Here is a 27,772-nt window from a genome sequence, read left to right on the forward strand (position 1 = left end):
GGGGTTCTTTTATGTTGCCGGACACATGGAGATAATGGCCATTCCTCCACAGCTGGCCCACACAATCAGCTCGGAGAATTCCAGCTTTAACCAGGCCTTTGTGGGCCACTAATTACATCTGAATGCAAAACCCAGAGACCTCACTACGTCACCCCCACTCCCCCTCTCACCCCTATTCAATCTCCCCCAAAAGGGAAAACCTGTGCAGAATAGCCCAAACAACTCTTCGGGGATGAATCTGAATGCCCCCCCAAGACAAACACACACAGGCCTTCGTTACTCTTAAACGTGCAGTCGCACACACATGGACACACACCAGCAGGGGTCTCATCAAAGAGTCACAGCTCACACACGCGCACACGCACGTACTCTCATGTGGCACTCGGCATTAGATCACATCTCAGCGTGCCGCACTTAGAAAGAGATGAGCAGGTCTTAGAGGACTTAAGGTTGAATGGAAAACTCACTGAAGAGCCTTTGGCTGTGAGCGCAATCCCCGCCCGCTATAATCCCAATCCACACACACACATTGCAGTGCCCTTACACAGCTAGCATTTGGCTCCATCTGTACCCCCATTTCACAAGGCCCCTACGCTGCAGCAATGTCCCAACTTTACTTTACATTTTAGTTGCCGAGGTCACAAATTCAAGACGCGAGGACGGGATTGTGAGATGCGTTGACAACAGTCTCGACAAGATATATTTTGAGAGAATATCTGGCCTTTATTAGTCTCGCAGTGGAGAAATTTACATTTCGCAGCAGCAAAGTGATAAAATGGAAGAGGAAAGGAAAGAAAGAAGTAAGAAAACAAAATACAGGAGCTGCTGTAAAGGCAGCCACTCTCGCGGCGTCATCTTGAAGTGAATAACAAATAACTAAATAATGTGACACAATACAAAAGACATTCATTCAATCTTAAGCACTTTCTGCACCCTCTTTGTTGTATGAAGCAGTTCGAAATGAAATAAGAGAGGATCAAAGCCTCATTGTTACCAGTGGATCAAGGACATCATGGTGAAATGTACACGTATGCTTCAAACTAAATGTTGAAAGCAAACACGAAGCTGCAGCATCCATTGACGAAAAGAGATGGCCTCACATCTGATGTCAAACGTAAATCCGCTTCAATTCCAACCCGCGACAGTTCTACATACGCATCGCAAACTGAACAAACTTTTTCAATATTCAATTTTACCCCCAAACCCCCGAAAAACCCTTCAAGTTTCCGACTTGAAGCCAAACTCAACATAAAACCACGTGTCAGGACCATTTGAAGTGGAGTGGAAAGGATGCAGGTGCGGGGAGGGCGGTGCATGGTTAGCCTTGAGGTTAGTTTGGTTCTCTTTAGCATTGATTTACTCTTTCTCCAATTTATCCCCCCCGCCCTGTCTCTGGGAGGACAAATGGAGGAGAAACATCAAAGCACACACACACATACACACACTACACCCATCCAATCAAGGGTGACCGGTATTTGGGAGCATCTATAAATCCCCCCTTCTAACATGTCCTGTGTTGAATCACGTAAGCGTTTCTTCAGACAAGCCATAAAGATATAAAGGGAGGCTCCCCGACTCTCAGATGAGCGCCATAATTCACCCAGCAGGTGTTTTTAGCCCGACACCGGTGCAGTGTGTCATCACCGGCTTTATAATGTCATAGAAGACGCGGTCCGAGTTGTAGTTTACAAGCGGCCCGTGATCAAGCGTGAACACGGAAGGGGCTCTGCCACGGCTAAGCACACAGCCTCGTGTCGCTTCTTCTTTGCGGCGGTACTAACAAAACGTCCCGGACGGAGGTCGCGGGAGGAGGGGCGGGAGGGGCGGCTAAGTCGTTAAACCTACTTGAGAGTGCAGCGCCCCGATCGATCGTCCCGGGTAGAACGGGGATTAAAATCTGGCTAAGTCTAGCTGCGATCAATACTGATGGCTAACCCCGGGGTTAAAACACAAGTAAATCCCCATACGTGTCTATACACAAGTCTGCGCCATGGCCTCTGCGGCGGATAAATCTGCACGTTGCCATGCAAATGAAGCATGCATGAAGTCGATACGGGTCGAGCGGCGATTGGGTTTTCGCCGCGACATAACACCGTATGGACACGATCCATGAATCAATCAGCAATCGCAGTGCTTCATTCAAATATATTTTTGGACGATGTCAGATACCTCCAAATTTTAAATTGTCTTTGGCAATCAATTAACATTGTTAGTGTTTTTCATTCAATTCAAAAGTCAAACTCAGATTTATTTACTTTAGATTTATTTAACAATGCCCAAAGGTTAAAACACGTCGCCAGTGGTGGGCCGTGCATGGTCACTCCTAGGCCTTCAGTAGTGCTATGTCTGAATCAATCAGCAGCGAGTGCGGTGTGATTACCTATACGTCCAGTGGAGGGTGCTGTTGGCTTTATTTGTAGGATTAATTGAACAATGGCCAAAGGTTAACACGCATCTCGGAAACACTTTTATACTGACACCGTTGCTATGATGTCATTAAAAAGCGCTGGTTTGTACGATACAAATTGATGCTAACCAAAATGAGACATCATGTCAATCGACCTCGCCTAGACGGATAATAAACAAACCTCTTTTGTTGTGTGTGTTTTTAATAACGTGCCGCTTCTTGAACGTTAACTTCCGAAACAACCTCTACCTTAGCGCGAATTCCGAAAAAAATCAGAGATAGACGATTGGACCGCTTCCTACTTTACCTCCTTTTCGTTACGGGTGTCAGCCGTTGCTTTAAAAGACAGCTTTTAGACGCCTTTTTTTATATGCATCTCAAATATGTCGGAGCTATTTGGAGAGCATCTTTTTGACTCGGAAGATCAGGGAGGGAAAGACACACAAGCACGCACACACGTTCTCGTCGACGAACCGAGCCAATTAATTTGCAGCTCAGATCTCCAGTCTCACTGGAGAGGTGCGATGCTACTTGTACCGCCAGGCTAATTTGTGCGGCAGGTCGACGTTAAATATATGCATGAGGCTAATTCGACGAACGGCGTAGCCCGATAGAGCGCGCCGCTAACTCCCATTAACACTGCTTTTGCCTCTGGTGGAAATCAACACCGGCCCTTGTAGCCCCCCCCCCCCCCTTTTTCCACTATCTTGAATAAAGCAAAGAAAATTAAATTTGCTTTGCTAAATCAGAGTATCGTACCAAATGTGTGACACCCCTTCCCCCACCACTTTTGCTCGCTGTGTCTGTCTCCTCGTCTCTCGTAGGGATAAATTACTCCAGCATCATAAAAAAGCAGAACATTTTAAAAATGGACAGGGCTGGCGGATGGCGAGTGGGGAGTAGGGGGTTCACTCAAGTGGGATTCCCGTTCCGAAACAATTTCCAGTGCTTTTGATTTTCTGCCTGTCTGTGCATGTTTCATCCACGCCGCAGATCCCTCAACTCAACACCCCCGTCGGGCGCTGCAGGATGCGTGTACTATTATGTTGTTGTTTTCATCATTTTGATTACACTTGTTTGTGAAGGGGTGAGGGGGGGGGGGGATAAGTGCTCTGATGTTGCCGGCGCGAAGAAATACGCAGGCAGACGCCAAAGCTGAAAGTGATTTGTCAATTCCCAATTTGTCTATATATTGTCGTGGGGGGGGGGGGGTTGATAGGGGTTGAAAACGGGAGAAATACAGAGAGAGGAGGAGGGGGGAGGGGTAAAAAAGGCTGTTCCTATTGAACTTGACCCACGGGCCAGATCAATGCGCCTGTGTTAATGTGTGTGAGAAGACAGCGGGGTGTGTGTGTGTGTGTGTGTGTGTGTGTGTGTGTGTGTGTGTGTGTGTGTGTGTGTGTGTGTGTGTGTGTGTGTGTAGGCATGCGTCGGCCAACGGGTGAGTGCGCGCCGCCGCCAGATCAATGCGTCTCTGTGAGCCACGGAATGAGGGAGCACGCTGATTACCCGAGAGGGGGTGGGAGGTTGTGGGGGGGGAAGGGATGATCATGATACAGCGGTAAAGGAGAGAGAGAGAGAGAGAGAGAGAGAGAGAGAGAGAGAGAGCGAAGGAGGAGGTGATGAGATTGAGGAGAGGACAGAGCCTAAAGTGTGAGGATGATCGCAGTGGGGAGGTGGGGGGTGAGATTGGGTAGAGTGAAGGGGGGGTGCAGGAGGGGGTCGGCACTTTTCATTTTCATTTCCCCCTTTGGCGGCGTGTCGACACATTCCGCCAACATTCATATCCACAGGCAGATGGCTGGGATCAGCCGGGAAACAATGTGGAAGAGGGTTGGGGGGGGGGGGGCAAGATGGGCGGGGGGGGGGGGGGGGGGGGTACTGACGTTCTTTCTTTTTGAAGTGTTTTCATGTAAAAATTGCAGGGCGACAGAAATCTAGGTGTCAAGGTCAATATGGTGGGCACATATTCAACCTGATCAATTAATCGAATTAAAATCGACATGGCAATGAAATAAATAATAATAATAATAATAATAATAATCATGAAACATTTCATTTATAAGCCTTTCAAGACTCTCAAGGACACTTTACAGTCACAGGATATTTCTTCTGCGGGTGGGCGGCGGCAGTCACACGCGCCAGCGTTCACTCAACCCGGAAGTCAAGTTAAAATAAATAAATAAATAAATATGACAACACAAAGACACAGAGTCATTCATTCTTCACCACTTTGTGTACCCTCTTTGTGACACGAAGCAGTTCTAAATGAAAGAGGAGGGGATCAAAGCATCCTTTTCAGCAGTGGATCAGGGATGTCATGGTGGAATGTGCACGTCTACTACAAGCTAAATGTTGAAAGCATATAATTTAATATTCAAATGGCTGCAATTTATGCAGTGGGGGGAGGGGGTGAATATTATTTGACTCTCCTTGTGATCATCATTTATTAAATCATTTTTGGTGTGGAATTTATTATTTTGTTTCTAATGCATTTCAATGGGCATCAATTATCCATAGAAAGTGTACCAATCCTGCCATTTTACTCTTCCATCATGTGAAAATGACTGCAATGACGAGGATCCCCCCCCACCCGCCACCGCCCTCCACCCCCCCTCCAAACAAACTCCTATAAATATATCAAGGTATATCCGGGTATATATGTGGTTAAGAAAAGAAAGATTCAATCCTCTGCACCGCAGGGGTTCCTCATCTTTCTCGATTTCTCAGCCTGGTTCCCACCACTGGAAGCTCTGCTTGCAAAGCCCCCCCCCCCACTCCTCGCCTCTGCCTGTGTCTGAATGTCTACGTGGAAGGCTGGTCAGCCTCCGATTGGATGCCGATATTTCATCTGTGATGTATTTTGTACGTGCAAAGCCCGAGAGAATTGCATGCAGCAGCTCACTAGTCCTACAGAAATGGAGTAAGGGAAGTACAGTCCACCTCCCCCCACCACTAAAAAGCTTCCAATGCATTCCAAATGAAGATAAAACGGTAAATGCTCTGTATTTATGCGGCAATTTGCTCGTCACTCAACGTGCTTTACGACACTTTTACACCCTCGCGCCGATGTGCCCGAGCACCTTGCCGGCTCATCAATAACACTTGAGCCAAGGAACCGCTTAGAAGGGATAAAACACTTATGGATTTGTGATTGGTAATATGTGATAAAAAAATAAAATACTAGCACAAACATAACTATAAAATCATGGACTGTCAATCACGCCGAAGAAAATATCACGCAAAGCAAGGGGGGCAATGGACAAAATTATTAACTCATTCACAAATTTAGTCGAGAATTGAAAATATTGAGCGCCATTCATGAATTAATTCAAGTTTTGTTTATTTCTTACTTGGGTGCTGATAAAGCGCTCGCCAAACCTCTGGCAATATTTTTTCCCTTCCACAAGGGGGCAGCATGTCCCTTTTTTCCCCATGTTAGCACTTTGTTCCAGGTTCAGCTGTTGTTCAAGCTCTGTATAAACCAATATTGAATTGTATTTTGGACAGCCACCCTCATTTCAAGGTCATATAACTCCAGACTGATATAATTTAGGAATTAACTCACTTTTTTTCTTATGAAAGAAGAGCGTCTAAGGTTTTGTACGCTGCATTGAATGTTTATGTAGTCCTAAAACTCAATAATAATAATAATAATAATAATAATAATAATAATAATACATTAGCGGCAGCCACACGCGCCAGCATTTACTCAACCCAAAAGTAACTCAAATAGATAGAAAGCTAGCTATCTAGCTAATAGATAGCCAATAGATAGCTAATATTGATTTGTCATGGGACAGTATGTCACAAAGAGGGTACAGAAAGTGCTGAAGAATGAATGACTCTCAGTGTCTGTGTTGTCATATTATTTGTTATTTATTATTATTATTTTTTATTTTTTTACTTTTTTACTTCTGAGCTGCTTATAAATTAAATGTATTCTTCTTCTTTTTCTCCTTCTTGTTCTTATTAGCCAGACAGCTAATAGATAGTTAGTAAGATTGTTACCATTTGAGAAGCCAAACGCAACACTGTAGGTCCAGGAATTTGAGTGACAATGACAAAAACCCTGGCACTGAAATGAACACGTTTGCATATGTCTGGAAGTGAATGAGTTAATACTACACTATGCAAAGAATCTTTGTACGAAGAATGTCATACAGTCCCTGCATTGGATTCCCGCATCTGGTGATTGTGTAAATTCACGGGCAGACTTGGAACAGATGCCAGAGAGGACCGGCGATGGGATGCAACCCGAGGACGGACAATGTGACATACTGTAAATCACACGCCGCCACATACGTACGCAAACACACAGACCCGACTAACCCGCGGCCGCGTGGCTCTATCCCAAGAGGAAATTAAATTGACGAGTTGACCTCGACTGACACAAGGCAAGCGCCATTGATTTTTATGAAAACACGTCGCATCAATACCGAGATTGCTTTTGTGCTCGGCGGCGTCCGCCTGCCGGCGAAAAGGCACAAAGTCACAAAGTGAGCGGGCGCGTTCTTAAAATACGTCATTGTGACGGGAAGACAGGCTACTTCCAAAACTCAAACGGATTTTGTGATAGAAAAACATTAAAAACACAGCGTTAGCTTCAATGACGTCCACGCCTTGGAGAGGCTGCAGCACGTCATTTCTATTTCAATAAAAGCTTAAATTGACATAAATGGCAAAGCCCCATTAGCCGTTTTAAAATCATGATCCAGCGTGACTCTCGCGTGGATCGCTTTCCCACATTTGCATTAGCAACCAATTTAGAACAAACCTGCGACGTTAAAATAAAGATAAATAAATTCAGCGAAACTGCCGCGGCTTGGAATTGAAGCGGATTTACATGGGACAGGAGATGAAAAAAAATATTTTAGTCAGTGTATGCTACAGTTTCATATTTGCTATCAAAATTTAGCTTGTAACAGACGTGCACATTTCACCATGACGTCCCTGATCCACTGGTAAAAAGGATGTTTTGATCCTCTCCTCTTTCATATAGAACTACACCAAAGAAGGTGCAGAAGGTGCTTCGGATTGAATAACTGTCTGTGTATTTTGTGTTGTCACATTATTTGTTTTTTTTTTTGTTGTTCTTTTGACTTCACGATGGCGCCCGCGAGAGTGGCTGCAGTGGTTTTCAGCAGCTCTCGTATTTTGTTTTTTTTCTACTTCTTCTTTTCCTTCCCTCTTCCTTTCATCACTTTGCTGCTGTGAAATTTGAATTTCTTCAGGACGAGACTAATAATGGCTAATCTAATCTAAATATTTTCCTGTTAGCCCCGCCCCCTCTCAAATCTTGGTTGAAATTCAAAATCGCACCCTAATTGGTGGAATTGACCTTGGATCCAGTGAATGGAAAAAAGAACACATCTGGATTTGGGTTTTGGGGGGTCATCGCAACCACGGCAACAAAAATGGAGACCACATCGCTGTGCATTATGGAAAGGTTGGCTCGCTTCCACTACGATATCATAATGACTCCACGAGGGACTTTTTAACGGACTGCGTCAACACTTGGATTAGGTGTGCATGATCCCCCCCCCCCCCTCTAGCCACTCCCATGATACTCAATGCAGACACGCCTTCACTTCATAATGTGACATGTCATCAGAAGCAACGCCAATGCACCATGATGACATCACACCACTCGAGTGTTTATCAAAGGTGGGCAGAGAGGATAAAATTGACCATCATGCACGGTTTTGTGCTCACACGCGTGTGCGTGTTACATCTGCACTTTGATCCACAAACACGACAGCCATATTTGGTTGTTGAACGTCTCGACCCCCCGTGATGGATTGGCTGCACTCCCGCCTTGACAGACGAGCAATGGATGTGCTGGAGCTAAAAAGATGAAAGGGGGGGGGGGGGTGCGTGATGGGGAGAGGGTGGGTGGGGTGGGGGCAGTTTAGCGCGTTACTCTTGATGCCAAGGAGGATCTTACAGGGGGTGGGGGGGTGTTAGCAGATCATTTCCCCTTCAGCAACACGTGTCATTTTGTCGGAACAAACAAGCTTTCAGGAGGGACACCATCAGTCTCTTAACCCCTCCCCCCCCCTCCATCAACCTAACCCCTCCTTTGGTTTGAGTATCGCGGAACAAGCTGGAAAAAAACTATTACAATGAATTCTGGGAAAAATAAAATCCAGAATTGGGAAATAACTGGCATCTGGTGGAAGAGGTGTCATCAAAGGTGGGCGGATTGATCCCAATGTCGATATGATTGATATCGACATTGTAATCGATGCGTGCCGTAATATGGAGCCCGGATATTAACCCCATTGAACACACTCTTAAACAGATAATATTTACAAGAATTTAAAGAAATGCAAATGCATTTGGGTGTGAATGTTTTTCACCCGGAGAAAACCAACGCAAGTCTGGCTAGTAATTCTTTCTCATTCAAATTTGCTCCGGACCGATATCCTATCCTCAAAACTGAGCATTTACTCATACTGGGAATGAGTATTCCAAATAATCACGAGGGTCGAAAAATGCCAAGATGTTCTCCCTTTCTATTTTGATTGAAGTTGATGCGTGCTACCTGTTCAAGCCGCTAAACGTCCGCGTTAAGCGCCGCGTCAAACGTGATTTGTTTTCCCAACCAGGAACGTGTCCTGTGTGCAAACCGCCAATTACACGCGGCCCCGTAATTACACACTTAAAGACGTATAATTAGACCCGCAAAGTGATCTTGCACGCCACAGTGAGACGGGGGTGGGGGGGTTCTCGTATATGCATGCATCTTAATTAGCCTGTACATCTGTATTGTGTACACATAGGATATATATGGGGGCGATGGACAAGATTTTCTGACGCCGTCAAAGTAATTTTCTCCACAAATATGTCAATTGTATCAAACTTAAAGGACCTGCACACACTTGTCTCACTGCGCCCTGGCATCCGATTCCTGCATTAGCGGTTCCCTGAGTATCTCAGTCACACCCGCTCACACACACACACGCACGAACGCATACACACATATATACACAAATACATACACAAATACATACACACAGACATGCTGACACACAAGCGCACATGTACACAAATACATTGACACACATATCCACACATACACACATGCACCCATAGATATACACATACATCAACACGCACGTACACGCAAACACACACACATACACAAATACATACACATAGACACACACACACACACACAAATACACATATACATATATATATATATATATACACATATATATATATACATATATACATAATACACATATATATATATATATATATATATATATATATATATATATATATACATAATATATATACATATATACATATATATATATATACACACAAATACATAAACACATATATACATACACACAAACATACGCACACACACGCGTACAAACACACATGCACTCACTTGCACACATGCACACACACACACACACACACACACACACACATGCAAACACAGACACACACATGCACACACACACAAAGACAAACTGAATTTACACAAATACATACACATACACTACAGACACAGACGCACATTTACACAAACACACACACACACATATACACAAATACATAAGCACACACAAACACACACACACATTTAAACAAATACATAAACACACATATACACACAGACACACTCACTTGCATGCATACATACACATACACACAAATTCATACATACAGACACACAAGCACACACACAAACACACAAATAAATAAACACACATAATGTACATACACACACACACAGATGCAGATTTCACCTAAAAGGTCAAAATATGTGATCAAAGCAGTGATATGACGCCCTGGGAAATCTGTCACACACACAAACACACACGCACACACACACACACACACACACACACACACACACACCAGTCACTAAGAGTGCAAAACAACTCTGATCATCGCAAGCTCGACGGGCCTCAGAGACAGAAAGGAATGAGACACCAGCCTTCATCTGAACCTTGAGACATGAAAGTGTGTGTGTGTGTGTGTGTGTGTGTGTGTGTGTGTGTGTGTGTGTGTGTGTGTGTGTGTGTATAGCAGCCCTCTCCTCCTTCTGCTTAAGAATCCAGTCACATCTCTTGCTAGCAGGCAAGCAGTAAGGCACTTTCACGCTGGCAGGTTTGCTTTTGCTTTGCTCTAATTCCCCTTTTTCTTTCGCGCCGCCAGTGTGTTGTGCGTGCGTCTTGCATGAAATCTAACGCTTTTTTTATCAGCTGTTGTTTCTTGACTTTTCTGTCTTTTGTGCCATCGTTTTGAGTGCTGCCCTCTCGATAAGCCCACTTCAACTAGCACATACACACAAAAACACACATAAACACACATTGCCTCAGCTGCTAGCTGATGTGTGACGGCCCGCCACTCAAGCGCCGTTGAGACATGGCACAAAAGAGTTGGAAAGATGACGGGGAGTGGAAGGAGGAAGAGGTGACGAGGAGAAGGATGGTGGCTGAAGGGTATCGCTGTCTTTCTGCTAGCTGTCGCTCGCCGGCTGTCTCCTTATCTCCTGACTTCTCATCACTCTCGCCCAAAGTGGCTGCTTTTTGGCAGACCAACACCGCCGTCAACCCACCACTGAACTGCTTCCCCCTGTAATGCCCCTGCACCCTATCCACCTCCATTGATTCACATGACATCAAATGAAGAAGAAAAAAAAACATGTAATAGAGCGCAAGCAAATGCAAAAATGCCACGGACGGGTGAAAAAATAAGCGGTTTTCTGGCATTCCTAAATTCTGCATCAATTCTGCTTGCTTCCAATGCAACAAAACACAACCACCTAATTTCCGGCCACCATTTGGATTGGATTTACCTTTATTCGTCTCGAATTTACCTTGATTAGACTCGCAGTGGAGACATTTACATTTCACATCAGCAAAGTTACGAAAGTAAGAGGAATGAAAAGGAAGAAGTAGAAAAAACAAATACAGGATAATATGACAACACAAAGACACAGAGAGTCATTCATTCTTAAGCACTTTCTGTACCATTTTTGTTACATGAAGAAATTCTAGATGAAAGAGGAGAGGATCAAAGCGTCCTTTTCACCAGTGGATCACGGACGTCGTGGTGGAATGTGCACGTCTACTACAAGCTAAAAGCATTTGGCTCTGAAACAGAATTAGACCATACATTTTTAGAACCTATCTTATAAAATAGTGCCCGTGTCAAGGCGGTGCATGAACCCCATAAACATTTCGTAGAACTTTTCCCACTTCGCATCTCATAAATATTTTCTCGTACATACAAACACACCGGGAGCAAGACTTCACGAACTGTATCGCCATGACGGAAATGCAATTGAAGCGTCAGGATATGGCACGGCTTATCCGAGCTCCATTCATCAAGTGACGTGACTTAAATGGCTAGCGGGCGACGCTAAAAGCTAAATCATGTCTGCAATTCGTCTCTGTCAAGTTATCATGATTCGGCGAATCAATCAAAAAGAGCATCACCAAGTGATGCTGCCATCATGTGGCTGAAGCTGTGTGGAAAGAAAACAGGGGGGGGGGGGGGGGGGGGACAACAAGTGAGTTTACAGAAGAAGATGAGGAAAAGAAGGAGCTTGCGCAGCAATATGGATCCAAAGCTGGAGGTTACTGAAGACAAAGAATTCTCCAATCAGCACCGCGGCGGCTGCCGATAATGCTGATTCATCACTAGTTACCCCCCCCCCCCCCCCCCCGGCAAACCCCCTAGATGTGATAAAAATGTGTCACTCTTTCATTATCACGTTCTCTGACATGCGTCACCATGGTAATGATCCCGTAACATGAAGGGCAAAAATGCATTGATGCTGCATTGGCCAACAAAAGTAACTTTTTTTGTTGATCTTATTTTTTGTCTGCGTGCCTTATGCACATCATCAAATAAAGGTTTTCTAATTCTGATTAGGGATGGGCAGCAATTCGCCTTGAAGAAGAGAACGCCATTGAAAATGGACGTTTGGAAAGCAAAAGGTCTATGTTGATTCACTGACAGGTGTGTCTAAATACATTTGGATTGGATGTTTTACACCACTTTGAAATGAATAAAATGGGGAGGATGGGTCGGGGGGGTTGGGTTGCCTTCCAGAAGCAAAGCTTGGAGCTATCAGGCTTCTCTCCAAGGTGCCAATTGCATATTTGCCCCTTGGCAAGAACGGCATTTGCTCTACCCCCCCCCCCCCCAAAAAAAAAAAATCCCCCTTTCACTCTTGGTTTCTTGTTTTCACAGTCGCTCTTTCAGCTTTTAATTAAAGTGAAGCAGTGGAGGGGGGGGGGGGTTGCTGCTACTAATTACACAGCTACTGCCCCTCACGTTCGTTCTTCCCCTCTCTCTTTTTCCCTGCTCGTGTTTGCTTGTTTGCGCTCTCTCCTCTGGCAACTTCCTTCCTTTTGGGGGGGCGGGGGGTACAGCGCGTTGGAGCGCGGCCAGAGAGTCACCGGCATTGCCACTGGCATGAACATCTGCGGGCGTGGGACAAATGGCATGAAGCGAAAATGTACAACAACACACACACACACGCACACACACACAATTGGTTTTACTTTTGCCAAAAAGGTATTCAACTCATTCACTGCCATTCACAAATGTATTCAAGAATTGAAAATATGACGTCGAGCGCCATTTCTGAATTTGCTTGGATTTTGTTTTTCATGCTTGGGTGCCGATAAAGCACTGGCCATTGCCTCTGGCAATGTTTTTCCCTTTTATCCGTGCTAGCGCTTTGTTACAGCTTCAGCTGTTGTTAAAGCGCTATATAAACCAATATGTATGCATTGCATTGTATTTTGGACAGCCACCGTCATTTCAAGCTCATATAAAACCAGATCCATATAATTTAGGAATTAACTGTTTTTTCCGATGAAAGAAGAGAGTCTAATGTTTCTTACGCCGCATTGAATGTTTATGCAGTCCTAAAACACAATATTCTGTGGGTCCTATCAATAAATGAGTTAAAAAAACAAATAAAATAAGAATGATAAGTCATGGCCGTTATAGCTGTTGTTCATAAGCATTCACTAAAAGTTAATCAAAGGTTGAGCGACCCCCTAAAAGTATTTGAGGAATGTGGGAGGAAACCTATTAGCTAGCTAGCGTTCTGTCAATTTGATATACTTCCTGCTAGTTATATAGCTGTGTTGTTATCTATTGGCTATCTATTAGCTATCGATTAGCTAGCTAACTTTCCATCTATTTGAGTTACTTCCGGGTTGAGTGACCGCTGGAGCGTGTGGCTGCCGCTGCTCACCCACAGAAAAATTTCTCCTGTGACTGTAAAGTGACCTTGAGAGTTTTGAAAGGCGCTTATAAATTAAATGTATTATTATTATTATTATTATTATTATTATTATTATTATTATTATTATTATTAAACCGGAGTACCCATAGAAAAGCCAAACAGATACGGGGAGATCATTCAAACTCCGCACAACATTGATGCAAATCTATCGCAGATGGGTCTGGAACGTATCCCGCCCTGATAAACGGGGGTTTCACCGGGATCTAGTTGAAGTATGAGTCCCAGAAAGGAGAGCGAGCACATGCAGATAAAGTCGTTGGACAGCGGGAGTGGGCGGGACTTTGAAGCCATGCCGCAATCAAGCCTTTGTCACCATCTGGACGCCATTTTAAACACATCAGCTCTGGCCCCCTCTTGTAAACAAGGGCGCGACCCGAAACATGGCACTCTGACTAAATGGGATCTTGCTAGCAGCTGCGGACCCAGCCCAAAATGGCTGAGGTACAAGCGCGACAATGGCAGCCATTTTGGCTTAAAATGCAGGCAATGTGTACAATGCATGTTAAGTCACCATTTAATCAGACGATCCTGGCGAGGGGGTGATGCGTATACTTCACTCACTGGCAAAATCAACAGGTACACCTCAAATTCGAGAGAAAGCCAAAGCACAGCTCAATATTCATTTGTCAATTTCTAAGTCAAGTTTCGTGAAAGAAAATAAATCTGGAGACACTGTGCAAAACTCTCCTTTTTTATACTATAAAAATATGGCGCAACTAACTAAGAAAAAAACGGATGTAAACAAAGAGGAATTGGATGAGAAAAAAAAGAGATATACTTAGATTCATCAATAGCATGGCAGAGACTCTCCACACTTTGATTTCTTGCCATGACTTCATAAGTAATTGTAAAAAATAGTTTTGTGTGACATATTTACATTGCATATGCAGTGATACCTCAGCTTATAAAGTTAATTGGTTCCCAGAAAGTGTGTGTAAGGCGAACACTACGTCTTCCAAACGTTAATTTCCCATGGGAAACCATTAAAAATGAGAATAATTTGTTTCCAGGTCCCCATAAAACACAATTTTCTATTAAATAAGCCGTAAAACTACACAAAATATACCTTATATTATGTATAATAAATGTGCTATTGTATTGTAATTATAGAAATAAACTGTAGTGTGTAATAAAGTTTTTTTATTTACCTTTGTGATTGTCGTTGATGTAGTTGCCTCTTGATGATATCCGAGTGAAGTGTCACATAACACACTGTTCCCTGCTCGCTGCTTTTCGTTAATCCAAATCAACAGAAGTTTTTCAACCTCTTCTATGGCCTCAGACCGTTGCTTAGACAACACAGAAACACGCTTAGCCACATACTTAGCATACCGGTACTGGGACACTAAGTCACACAAACGCACACCTCGTTCGTGTTTTTCGATGATGTCCTTCTTCTCCTCGACCGTAATATTCTTTCGCGTCCTCTTCGGCTGAACACTAGCCTGTGGTGGGGTATTTTTCGGTTGCAAAAAAGCAAACATATCTACTTGATAACAAACCACGTCTGCCACGTATGCACTCAGAGGAAGGGTTTGTGAAAAATTGGTCCGGCAGCCACGGTGGTGCTGTTCGGCCGTGTGGTTTGGTGTTGTTCCGCCGAAAACTAGTCCGCCAGCCATTGTGGCGCTTTGTGTGTTTCCCGAAAACTAGTTTGAATGCCAAGATTATATTCTCGCAAATTTAATGTTCGTAAGGTGAAAAGTTTGTTTGCTAAAGTGTTCGTATGCCGAGGTATCACTCTACTCCAGTGGTACAAATTGCCTGTGGCTTGGTGGGTTTTGCTTCTGCTAAGCACCCAGATTTTTTTTTTCATTTGATCACATGCATTTTGATCCCTGTTACATCTACGACACTTAATTGAAAAGCCAGACACAAGGGGATATACCAGTGGTTCATATTGCATAGGCGCTACAATTACAAGGCAATTCAACCATCTCTCAACATGACCTGACATTGAACAGCAAAGCCCCAACAATATAATTAGTGTAATATTGGCACTGTTTTCAGCTAGCAAGAACCAACTGAGATAAATTATGTTTTCACAGGCAATTTTTGGTACACTGTTTCTCATTACATATTACATCTGTCCCTAACTAAGCGGCTGCCCATGCGAGTCGGGCCAAACTATTCTTTTAACTTCATCTCTACCAGGTACATATATCAGCATAAACAATGGTGAATGGAAGATTAATGGGAAATAACATTTGTTTACATGGGTGGATGGCAACAATAAAAAGATGGGGTTTGTGACAGTGAAGGAGGTGTGTCACTGCCCGTCTTTACGCTTTGTGTCAGGACTGTTTGTGTGGGTGTGTGTTACCAGATGAAGAGAAACAGTCTCATGCAAAGTTCACTCACAAGCACAGAGAATGTGAAGAGAGAAAGAGAGAAACTGCCTGTGCTTGCACACACACGTTTACAGTGCGACTAGGATAATGACATGGAAATGACATGCTAACGTTATGCTAATCTGGCAACATTATTCTGCCCACCGGGAACGAGGAGCCTGACACAGTGTGCACAGACACACACGCACAGAGCAAAGGAGAGTTGGCTGCTGAGTTTGTCAAAATATTGATGAAGGAAATGTACGAACAGCAATGATGCAAAGTTATACAAAGGTTGTGAGTTGAAAAAATGAATCCAAGATTAAAAAAACCTTTGATCACATGTTCCGTGATGTCAAATGGATAAACGGTGTGGTATACAAGATTAATAAATCTTCTAGCTGTTGGTTAAAAAAAATAAGGAAGACACGAAGAAGAAGCTAAAAGCAATTAAAAAAAAAGCAACAAGATTACAAATTATTTCGTGCACAAATGACAGTGAATGCAACAGCGCCTCTCTCTGGATAAATAAGTAAATGCACCATTTACTGTATGTGATGAACATGGTTAAAATGTCCATAAAATATAAAGAATGAGTCTTTGGGAGGCAAGAAAGGTTTTATATTTAGGATTGCAATTCGCACAAAGGCTTAAAGGGAGTGAGGTGCGATATTTCTCAATGTTAAGCGGTTTGTTCCAGCTTCAGCTGTTGTTAATCAGAATCAGAATCAGAATCAGAATCAGAATACCTTTATTCGTCCCGCAATGGGGAAATTTGCAGTCCACAGCAGCAATTGAAGAGGGATGGGGTTGGGGTGGGAGTGAAAGGATAGAAAACAAGATATGCGCGATATAAATCAATATGTATAGTATTGTATTATATTGTGTAATAAAACCCAACCTCTGTCTTTCACCAGGAAGATGCTATTCATTCCTTCCTGACTGTCACCATTTTTAAATGCCCCCCGCTCCACCCCCCCCAGTGGCCCTGATTGACAGGTGTGCTATATCCACGCAATATCACCAGGCACACGTTCCTATTCCCTCTTGGAGGCTTCATCCGCTGGTCAAATTAACCTTCTGTGCCAAGGGGGTGGGTGAGCATCACTGAGGGAGGGGGGGGGAGGCCTGCATGGGCCAATCAGCAGGTGATTAGGGCAGGGGCGGGCAGGGTGATGGGTCACTGCAATGGGGCCATCGCAAGCCTGATTGGTTTCAATCAGCTGCCGGTCTGGGAGGACAGCTGGGAGCTGTGCCTCACCACACACTAATCAACGTGTCCCACAGCGAGGCATGAACAGTCATACACTTATGTGCACACACACACACACACGTATATACAAAACATGAACCTCAGTGTGAGTACACATTGACATGGGACGACAAAGACAGAAATGCACAGCAGGCAGAAATGAACAGTCCGGGTGGAAACCTATAAACTTCACATTATGGGAATCTGGAGGAGGGGGGGGGGGAACACCACAGAGCCATGCGATGTTATAGTAAATTGAATGACTAATTGCATTGGCTTCATTAATTTGGCCATCTGATCTGCGCCCGTGACATTGCTTCCCAAAGCTTCGTTCCATACAAATTACAATATATCTCCCAAATGGCTCCAAGGGTGGAATCGGCCAAATTCTGCCTGCCGTATCGGATGCCGTGTAATCCCTTGCTCAAATCTTGCTGTAGCCTGGGTGGAAATGACTGATAGCAAACGCTCAACTATTTTATTTTGGCTTCTCATGACTTTGCATGTGAGTGGATGTTATGGAATGGCAGCGGTCATGTGATTGTAAATAGACGCCATCATGTCAGGGGGGCCCTTGCATAAAAATTTGGATTCAAGGTCAACACAATGCTGCCAAATAGCAACACAATATTAAGTGCAGATCTAAAACAAGGATAACTAACCAATTTGGCATCTTTACTTAAAACTCACTTCAACTTCTGAAAATATTATGATGATCACCAAAATATTCTCGTATTTCTTTGTTATTTTGCCTCCCGGAATTATCTAAATTAGTTAGGGACGATTAAAGAGACGGACGTCTTTATTTAATCTGTCAAATTATACTTCCGTCCCAAAAGTGGGCGTGTCCCATCTCAGTCCCGGACTTCCCATCTCAAATATTTATACGATATAGTTACATTAAAATTATCTGTGAAACATGTTTTTAGCATAGCACGTGCATATATGATTAAATAATAACGATTATATTTTTTATAACGAAGAGAAAGTTTTGAGGAGGCTTTCCCCAACTGCGTGACAGCCGCTGACAATCGGCGCATGCGCGTAACCCGAATGGGACGGCTGAAAAACAAACAAGACTTGCTGACAGTTGACGTCCGTGCATTTCCAAAGTTTACTTTGCGGCATTGAAACAGGCAGGTCGGGTTAGCTGCGATTCTCTCGGCCACGTAAGCAAGCCAAATACGCCGTGTGATCTCGTTTTACGAACCAGCTGGTCAAGTTTGTGCGCAACGGACGTTGACGGGGTGGGGACGGTAAGTTGTCAGTGACGATCTCGCTCCGGTTCTGCTTTAAGTCTGCTTTCGAAACGTTTTGTACTTTTTTTCTTTCGTTCCTTAATGTTGTCATGAGCGATCGGGGAAGAATATCAGTATCTAATCCAAAAATGGCGCATACGACTGTTGTTTGGATTCCTGAGTACAAACCCCCGCCCCCCATCCCAATTTCAAATTAGACACCCAATGCAAAACCCGTGACGTGCGGCGTGAGGGTCAGTTGAGGCGTTCAGCAAAAGGACACTGTTGATTTGATATGTCCAATGCGCGTGGATGCAGCGTAAAAGACATCAACGTGCGTACCCCCACCCACTCCCCCCGAGGTCCAAGTTAGGAAAGAAACACTGGAGGAAACTGTCCCAATGATTTATTGCAGCCACAGTTAGCCAATTTACTCGCACTCCATCGTTAAGTTACTGTACATCCATTCTAATACTTACGTAAACAACTATAGATAGAAAAATGAGGTCCAGCCAAATATTGGACTTCGGTATAAGTACTATTACCGGTACTTTAGAATTAGCCCTTCACATAATTAACTATCAGTATTCAGAGGAACAAGTACAATACCTGAGCAGTGAGCAATTGGCTCCTTATCCATCAAAAAGTTACTTGAGTAAATGAAACAAAGCAAATGTAGCGTGTTACTACGCACCTTGAGGGCTAGTTTGTTCTGTCAAAACCACTAGGCAGAAAATTTTGGAGCAAAATTGGAGATGTTTACAGATAAAAAATGCACAGTGACGATTATCTGGCCTGCGATCAGACTGACAATAAATGTCTGAATTTTCATCTGTATCTTGTTACATGCAGACAAAAACTGCTGGTTCCCCTGCAGTGATGTCGTCTCCGTGGTGGGACCAGTGGTCGCTCGTGGGCTCAAACGACACCATTGATTCGAGTGGCCCAAAGGACAAGACCTGCTTTAACAGTACCCAGAACACCGTCCTGAATGGAGTCCAGTTCGGGGGGGTGCCTGTTGTGCTGCTTCTAAACTTCAGCTTCTTTTTGGTATGAGCCATAATTGAGAGTTAATTTAAGTTTGTGCAAAAATGGATGGACTGATACTTTTTGGGGGGGTCCGACAGGTGTTACTGATCCTGTTTTCAATTATACGAAGGACGTTCTGGGACTATGGCCGCCTGGCGCTGGTTGCGGACAAAGAAGGGTTAGTTCTGGATTTAGTTCAGATTTTACCCCGAAGCTATTTTTGATATTTGCCGACAAAAAGCATAAATTTGAGATGAGTCTGTTGCACATGACCAAAAGAATTGCCTTGTTTTAGAGTCACCGGGTCGGAACGCCCTCGCTACAGACACATGTCGTCTTGCGTTTCCAATGGGGATGACCTCGAGTATGAAATGGTTTGTTGAATCCTATTATTGACTATAGGCAAAAAGTAGTTTGTTATTATTTCAATATTTATTTTACGTCTATTTCTTAAAGGGTTTCTGTTCTTGGCTGCCTTTCATTCTCAGAATGGAGTGAGTATAATTTGTTTCCAAACCAAGTCATGAGGCCTTAAAAAAACAGCTCCATATTTTTTTTTTTTTGCTTCTAGTGATGAAAGAATAAAAGCCAGATGCGGCAGCGACGCCGTTCACTACCTGTCCTTCCAGCGTCATCTGGTCATCCTGCTGCTGGTCATGACTGTCACCTCCCTCTCAATCATACTGCCTGTCAACCTGACGGGTGACCTTCTGGGTGAGCCTTGTAATTTCAATTCACTTCGAGTATACAGATCTACTCATTGTAGATAAAAAATGGCTCATCCAGATTCACTTCCTCTAAACTCCACAGGGTTGACAAATTCAACTGTAATGTCAAAGTGCTACTTCTTCTTTTTGCCCATTTTGAGAAGACGGATGCCGGTTGAAACGATTACATACAGATTAACACATCACAGTATAACAGAAAATATTATTACTAAATGTGCTGGTGCAAAAGTAAAATGTAAAAACAAAATATCAGTGACTCTCTCAAGGGACACATTTTTCCATCTTAAATGTCTTTCAGGCAACAATCCGGAGAGTTTTGGAAGGACGACGATTGGGAATCTTCAGAAGGGGTATTTTGCAGCAAGAAGCATGAACTGCAATTAAACCTACACTCAAAGAAACAGGCTGAAACTAGCTTTGGTTTTCATGACCCATTTTCACAACGTCATAAACCACTAAAAACTTGGTCAGCTATACTCCAGTGGTGCAAAGATGTCACTCTCCTAGTCTGGTGATAAACTGTGCACATTGATCGATGACATGTGCACATTGATGTAACCATATGTCACATTAACACCATAGGCGTGGTGTTCCACAAGGCTCAATTCCGGGTCCACTGATTTTTGCAATATGTTTAATTACTTGCCATGTGTGTTTCACACAAATATTCACTGTAACTATGATTTGACTACTGCGTTAGCATAGATTAGTGATAGAAAACAGTGTAGTCCGATTCATGTACTGATTGGAGTTGAGTTACGGCTAAAAAGACAATAATGGTGCCTTTCACACGGACTGGACTTCACAAAACATGACCGTGTTTGGTATTAAACTATGGTTAAAAAGTTAGTTTTTCTCTCCAGGAATGACTGGTTGTGGCTTCACACGGTGTTTGCTGTCCTCTATCTTGCCCTCACGGTTATTTTGCTGCGGCATCACACATCGCAAATGAAAGGCATGGGGCAAGATACAGTGAGTTTCCGCCCCCAAATCACCATTTCATGCTTGATACAAAGGCACTTGAAGTGAACGCTTTACCCTCTATGTCCGTAGGCTAGAAACACCTTGTTTGTGATGTGCCTCCCTAAAACAGCGACAGAGGATGACGTCAAGATTCATTTCACGTGAGGGGATAGAAACTAAGTTTGCGTGACACTTGAAAGCCACAAAAAAGGCAGTTCTTGCTTTATTGTGTGTACTTTTGCACAGAGAGGCGTACCCAACCTGCCGAGTGAGTGCGGTCAACATTGCCTATGATGTGGCCAAGCTCATGCACCTTGATAAGGAAAGGTAAGAATGTGAATTTTCTACAAAGAACCGTATTTCCCAGTGTATGAGGCACACCCAAAAGCCTTGATTTTCTTCAAAAAAATGACCCTGCGCCTTATATGTGAAGTAGTATTGAGCTACAACAGTATTTATACTATATTTGGAAAACGTTTTTCATTCATTTCCCCCTATAGAAGAAGTAGTGCGTAACCAAAGCCTCTACTGTAACACCTAATGTGTGCCTTATATTTGGAAAACCTTTTATACATTATTACATTCACTTCCATTTACGAATTTATTTGGGAATTGAAAAAATGCCATTCACGAATTTTGTTTTCATGCTAAGTTGCCGATAAAGCACTGGCCATGGCCATGTTTTTTTTCTTTTCCACAAGGGGGCAGCATTTCCCTTATTTCCATTTTAGCGCTTTGTTCCAGCTTCATAAATCAATATGTATGGATTGCATTGCATTTTGGACAGCCGTCCTTACTTCAAATTCATACAACTCCAGACCCATATAATTTAGGAATTAACTTTTTTCTGATGAAAGAAGAGAGTCTAAGGTTGCTAACACTGTATTGAATGTTTATGTAGTCCTAAAACTCAATATTCTGTCGGTCCTGGAATTTGAGTGACAATGGCAAAAACCCTGGCACTGGAGTGGACACAATTTTGCACATCTGGCAGTGAATAAGTTAATATATTATACTGTACGTATTTGGAAAACGTTTTTCATTCATTGTAGGTGCGCCTTATACTCCGTTGCGCCTTATACACTGGAAAATGCAGTACATCCATTCAAATGCTGAAAAAACAACCACTTGCCTGACAAATTTGTTCCGACAACAGCAATAACAATTCAAAGCAGGTACTTTTCACAAGTACAACAAGGTACTTTTCACCCACAGGGTCCGAGCGGGAAAAAACCTGCGGTACTACGAGCGTGTCCTGGATAAGACGGGCCAGCGGGAAACAATATATCCAAGACTGTGCGGCTACCTCTGTTGTTGCGCCAACTGTGACAAGGTGAGTTTTGATGTTGATTTTGTCTTTTGTCTAACGGGTCGTTTTGGAGCTGACTGGCGACGGATACTTTCAAAACATTCCACGGGCTGCAACTGCGCCACGTGCAATCCTTGTCTCGTCCTTGAAATCAACTTCCAGCTGCGTTCCACTGGGATGCAGCTGAAATTCCGAGTTTGAAATCACTTGTACGTCATCTTCCCTCAGGTGGACGCGATAAATTACTACAAGAATAAAGAAAAAGACCTGCTGGAGGAGGTGAGGCAGCAGGTGGAAGAGGTGCCAGAGCGCCCCCTAGGGCTTGCCTTTGTCACGCTCCAGACGGAGGCAATGGCCAAGTAGTGAGTCGTTTATCTTGCCACCTTGTTGAAAAGTTCATCCTGCCTGTCAATCACACCTTCCCTGCGCATTCATTAGCATCCTCAAAGACTTCAACGCGCTCGACTGCAGTGGCACGAGTTGCTGTTGCGGCCGACAGCCTCAGCGTTCCAGCAAGAGCGCCAGCATTAAAGTGAGGAAGTGGAAGGTTAGCTTCGCACCCCATCCCAAAAATGTCTATTGGTAAGGCTACCTGACAGAACGTGTGGATTTGACAGCTAAAGGAATGACGACAGGAACGCCTTTAAATTCCATCTATCTGTCCAGGGATCATTTATCAGTGCAAGGCTTCTCCTGGTTCATGCGATACGTGATGCTCAACTTCCTGCTTTTCTTCCTGCTCACCTTCCTCACGACGCCCACTATCATCATCAACACCATGGACAAATTCAACGTGACCAAGCCCATCCACTCTCTGAACGTACGCTCCAGACACTCCCACCCGGCTTTTTTTTGGGGGGGAAGGGGGTGTCAAGTCTGACCTTTCTCTCTCTTCCCCGCAGAGCCCAATCATCAGCCAGTTCTTCCCCACATTTTTACTATGGTGCTTCTCCGCGCTGCTGCCCACCATCGTCTACTACTCCACGCTGGGGGAGGCCCACTGGAGCAGGTGGGTGACACAATCATTCAGATTGACTGGGGCGAAGCTAGACTGCATTTTGGATTGAATTACCTCCCTCGGGGGGTGCCCTTTCAGGTCCAGCGAACAGCTGAGCATGATGCACAAGCTTTATTTCTTCCTGCTCTTCATGGTGCTCATCCTTCCCTCGCTCGGACTCACCAGGTACAGTAATTGCAACCGGCGACAACGTCCACAAACAAACTGTTGCACTTGCTCTGCGCTGTGAATATACATATGCGTATACATATATATATACATACATAAATACACACACACACTGTATATACACACTCTCTCTCCTCTCTCTCTCTCTCTATACACACAATACATCCTAATTTATATAGCGCTTTCACAACATCTGTAACAAAGCGCTTCACATAATGGTCAACATAAAGCAAAATAATAAACAACGATAACATAAAAACATGGACAGTTGTACAATCTTAACACTAGGGCGCGGAAAATCCTACTTCCGCACCCTGCCCACCACCTTTTCCAGCTACTCCCCTCAGGCTCTACCGATCCATGCACCAAATCCAGCAGACATTTAAACAGTTCTTAAGCCATTAACTCTTTGAACTCTTTCAACAGTACAAAATGGAACTGTATAGTGCCACTTAGCAGTTTTTTTTGACAAATACTATACCGGAAACAAATTCCTTGTGTGTCCTACATACTTGGCAATAAAGATGATTCTGATTCTGATATACTCTTTGATGTTTAAGTACAATACAAAATTAATGTATGTGTTATAATATATATTATTTTGTTTGGAGGGGCGACAACAGATATTTGTAGGCCTGACACAAAAGTAACCCCCAAAAAATGGAGCATTTTGTTTGGAAATGCAAGTGGGAAGAGTTTGTAACGGGTGACTTACTACTTTATTTATTAAAACACGCAAAATGAACTAATTTATTTTTTTTTCTCCCTCTCTTTCTCTTGCAGTATCGCCCTGTTTTTCCGCTGGCTTTTTGACAAAAGATTTTTCACGGATGGGAAGTTGAGGTTTGAGTAAGTTCCTTTCACTATTGCGCATATTGGACGATCGCAATTGATTGAGCATACTTGCTCGAAGCTAAAAGCCGAAAGGAAAAGCAGAAGACTTGCTCGAGATGATAAACATTTGCATATTATCACCGTATTTCACTCAATAAAAAAAACCCGGAATTGACATCTTCCTTTTTTTTTTTGACCATTTGAACCCCAGATGTGTGTTCTTACCTGACCAAGGATCCTTTTTCGTCAACTACGTCATCGCGGCGGCCCTGGTGGGCTCGGCAATGGATCTCATGCGGTTGCCCAATCTCCTCCTTTACACCATCCGACTAGCGTTCGCCCGTTCGGCCGCTGAAAGGAAATACGTCAAACAGGTTTGTGACGTCCCACATGGCGATGAGGGTACAATTTTAATGATTGATTTTATGGCTAGAATTAGGTTGTATCAATAATTGCGCATGTTATCACTCACCCAGATACAATTTTAATGTCGTCTTTCGAAGGCCGGATCCCGCTGTGGCAAGTTTAAATTTTTTCCCCCGTTTTATGATATGAAATTGTTTCTTTTTTCATTTTCTAGAACCAAGCCTATGAGTTTGAGTATGGCGCCATGTACGGCTGGATCCTGTGCGTGTTTACAGTCATCATGGCATACAGCGTCATTTGTCCCATTATTGTCCCTTTTGGTGAGTAAGACGCCAACTTGAGGTCCTAAAATTGGAGTTGTGGTTCAGCAAATTCTGCATAAATTTAAATGTTTCACATTAAATAAACAATTATTTGTTTGATGAACATTTCTGATGACTTGGTTTGTCCCACCAGGTCTCCTCTACATGACCCTAAAGCACTTGGTAGACAAGCACAACTTGTACTTCGCCTATTTACCGACGCGTCTTGACCGCCAAGTCCACTTGAAGGCTGTCAATCAAGCTCTAGCCGCACCTATCATCTGCCTCATATGGCTTTATTTCTTTTCCGTTCTAAGAACGGGTTAGTGACGTTGGCATTTTTCAAACTACATGTATTCTTTTTAAGATGGCGGATAAATATTCATTACATCTCTGACGTTCCAGGTTTCTGGGCGTCCACTTCTCTGTTTACCTTGGTGGTGCTCGTCATCACCATCCTTATCTGTCTTAGCTACACATGCTTCGGCCATTTTCAGTACCTCAGTCCTCATAATTATGCAGTAAGTCGCGTGTGTTTTGCTAACTTACATATTTATTCTGCGTCCGGTGACATCTTTTCTGCCCGGCAACAGGTGAGTGAGGAAGATGAGGACACGCCTAAAGAAGGGGAGGAAAACAACATGGTACTAAATGTCATAATACCACCTTTTTTAATGTCTGTCTGTCTGTCTATGTGTGTGTGTTGTGTGTGTTTGTTTATTTATTTATATATTTTTATTTTTAATATCTTTGTGTATTTTTTTTTTTTTTACAGGTTTACGTACCCAGAGTCCTGAATCCCAAATCATCCGCGGCGTCTCCGAAGGCGGCCGAGGAGCCTCCGTCATACGGTTCCACAGAGGGCAGCCCGACGCACAGCAGCAGTCCTGAAGACGACAGCATGACAAAAAGACACTTAGTTTAACCTCTTGCTCGGCATTCCGCCAAAATTCACACAAATGTGACGCCGCTGTATCAAAGATTAACGTAGTGGGGGGGGGGGGGGGTGAGGCAATTTGTTTGATATTAGAGTCATGTTTACATAAAAGCACACTTTGGGCCCTCTGTGATTCAGTGCCAAATATACCCTGCACAGCTTTGTTTGGAGGAGAGAAAAAAAGTACAGTGGAACGAATGTCTTGACAAATGATGAAACGAATGTTTGCATGAACAAAATAAGCATTACTGATGCCAAATATGGGAGTGTTTTGTGATTCAGATGGACCCGACTTGTTAATAATGCACTTTCTACATCACAGACTTGGTGTTTATGTATCGTATGCGCTGGGGTGAATGGTCACACAGTCAACTGGAGAGTTATTTTCTTTGTTAAATTAATATTTCCTTTTCACAATTTAAAACAAACATTGAAAAATGTTTACATTAAAAATGTAACCAAACCTTCTAAAGATATCCTTTTTTGTCCCCTGGCCAAAGTTTTTCTAAAGTCTATTTTAAAACACATGCAACAAAGCGTTTGCATAATTTAAAACACATTTTGTAATTTATACTGTCTTTTTTTGTCTTGTTAACTAAGTGTACATACTTTAATTTATATTTTTGTATTTATTATATTTATTATATTTATTTTAAACTCTTATCTATATATTTTTTCCTCTCAACATATTTGTGTAGTTTTTTCCAATCAGGAAAGTAAATTTTCATTTAGTTTTTTTGGTCATAAATATTTAACTTTATTCAAAATAAAATAAAATACAATTTCACGATGTTAAACGTGTAATATACTTTTCACAATTTAAAACGAACATTAAAAACGTTACATTAAAAATGTAACCAAACCCTCTAAAGAAATCCCCCGCCCCAAGTTTTTCTTTTTTTTCCATTTATTTTAATCTGACCATCTTGTGCATATATATTTTCCCCTCAACATATTTTTGTAATATTTTTTTTCCAAACAGTATTTTTTCATTCATCTCTTTTTTTGTATTTAAAAATATATATATGGGATTTTTTTTAAAAATAAAAATACAATTTCACACTGCTCAACATTTGCTTAAATTCTTGGGTGAGTTTTTCAAGGCTTTAGTTTCAAACACGTTTTCATTTGAAACAACTCAAAGGATGTTACAAACTTTGCAAGTAATACGCATATTGTGCCGTTAGAGGGCGCTGTTGATCTGCAACAGCTAACCTGAAAATTTATAGCGGCTGTAGCTCCACCCCCTCACCCGATCTCTCTCTCCCTTTGCCCCCTTTCACCTTCTCTTTTTGAATATATATATATATATATATATATATATATATATATATATATATATATATATATATATATATATATATTTTTTGTTTTTTGACTGCAAGAAGGCGCTGCAAGAGTGGCTGGCTTTACAGCAGCTCCTATACTTTGTTCTACTTGTTACGCTTTGGCAATAGAGTGCTGCCCAAACAATGAACATTTGTAGGTTAGTGGGTGATATTTAAAGCCCCCCCCCCCATCAAATTCACAACTGTATTTGCACCTATTGGAAAATCCATCTCTAAATGGTTTCAGAAGTGCTTATTAAATGT

At 42.9% G+C, this 27,772-nt stretch overlaps 1 protein-coding gene and 1 long non-coding RNA gene across 3 annotated transcripts in view; one reads left to right on the plus strand and one right to left on the minus strand.

The window, feature by feature from the left end:
• Nucleotides 1-14,910, minus strand: part of LOC148883741 (uncharacterized) — a 28,135-nt gene extending 13,225 nt beyond the window's left edge. For both annotated transcript variants that reach the window (XR_016118454.1, XR_016118453.1), the window contains exon 1: nt 14,855-14,910. This is a non-coding gene — a long non-coding RNA (uncharacterized LOC148883741). The remainder of the gene's footprint in view (nt 1-14,854) is intronic.
• A 3,424-nt stretch (nt 14,911-18,334) lies between these two features.
• On the plus strand, nt 18,335-26,292 carry tmem63a (transmembrane protein 63A). The gene is made up of 23 exons (XM_089021942.1): nt 18,335-18,544; nt 19,379-19,576; nt 19,654-19,733; nt 19,851-19,929; nt 20,012-20,049; nt 20,127-20,269; nt 20,582-20,633; nt 21,147-21,255; nt 21,337-21,407; nt 21,493-21,573; nt 22,462-22,579; nt 22,784-22,917; nt 22,994-23,137; nt 23,222-23,375; nt 23,458-23,564; nt 23,652-23,738; nt 24,525-24,590; nt 24,787-24,949; nt 25,156-25,261; nt 25,398-25,565; nt 25,649-25,764; nt 25,837-25,887; nt 26,019-26,292. Exons 2-23 carry the CDS (start codon nt 19,406-19,408, stop codon nt 26,166-26,168), a joined length of 2,388 nt encoding a protein of 795 aa, XP_088878068.1. The 5' UTR covers nt 18,335-18,544; nt 19,379-19,405; the 3' UTR covers nt 26,169-26,292.
• The last annotated feature ends 1,480 nt before the right edge of the window (nt 26,293-27,772 follow it).

Source organism: Hippocampus bargibanti, linkage group LG19, assembly GCF_051943395.1.
Source record: "Hippocampus bargibanti isolate YZ-2025 linkage group LG19, ASM5194339v1, whole genome shotgun sequence".
In the NCBI taxonomy this organism is placed as follows: Eukaryota; Metazoa; Chordata; class Actinopteri; order Syngnathiformes; family Syngnathidae; genus Hippocampus; species Hippocampus bargibanti.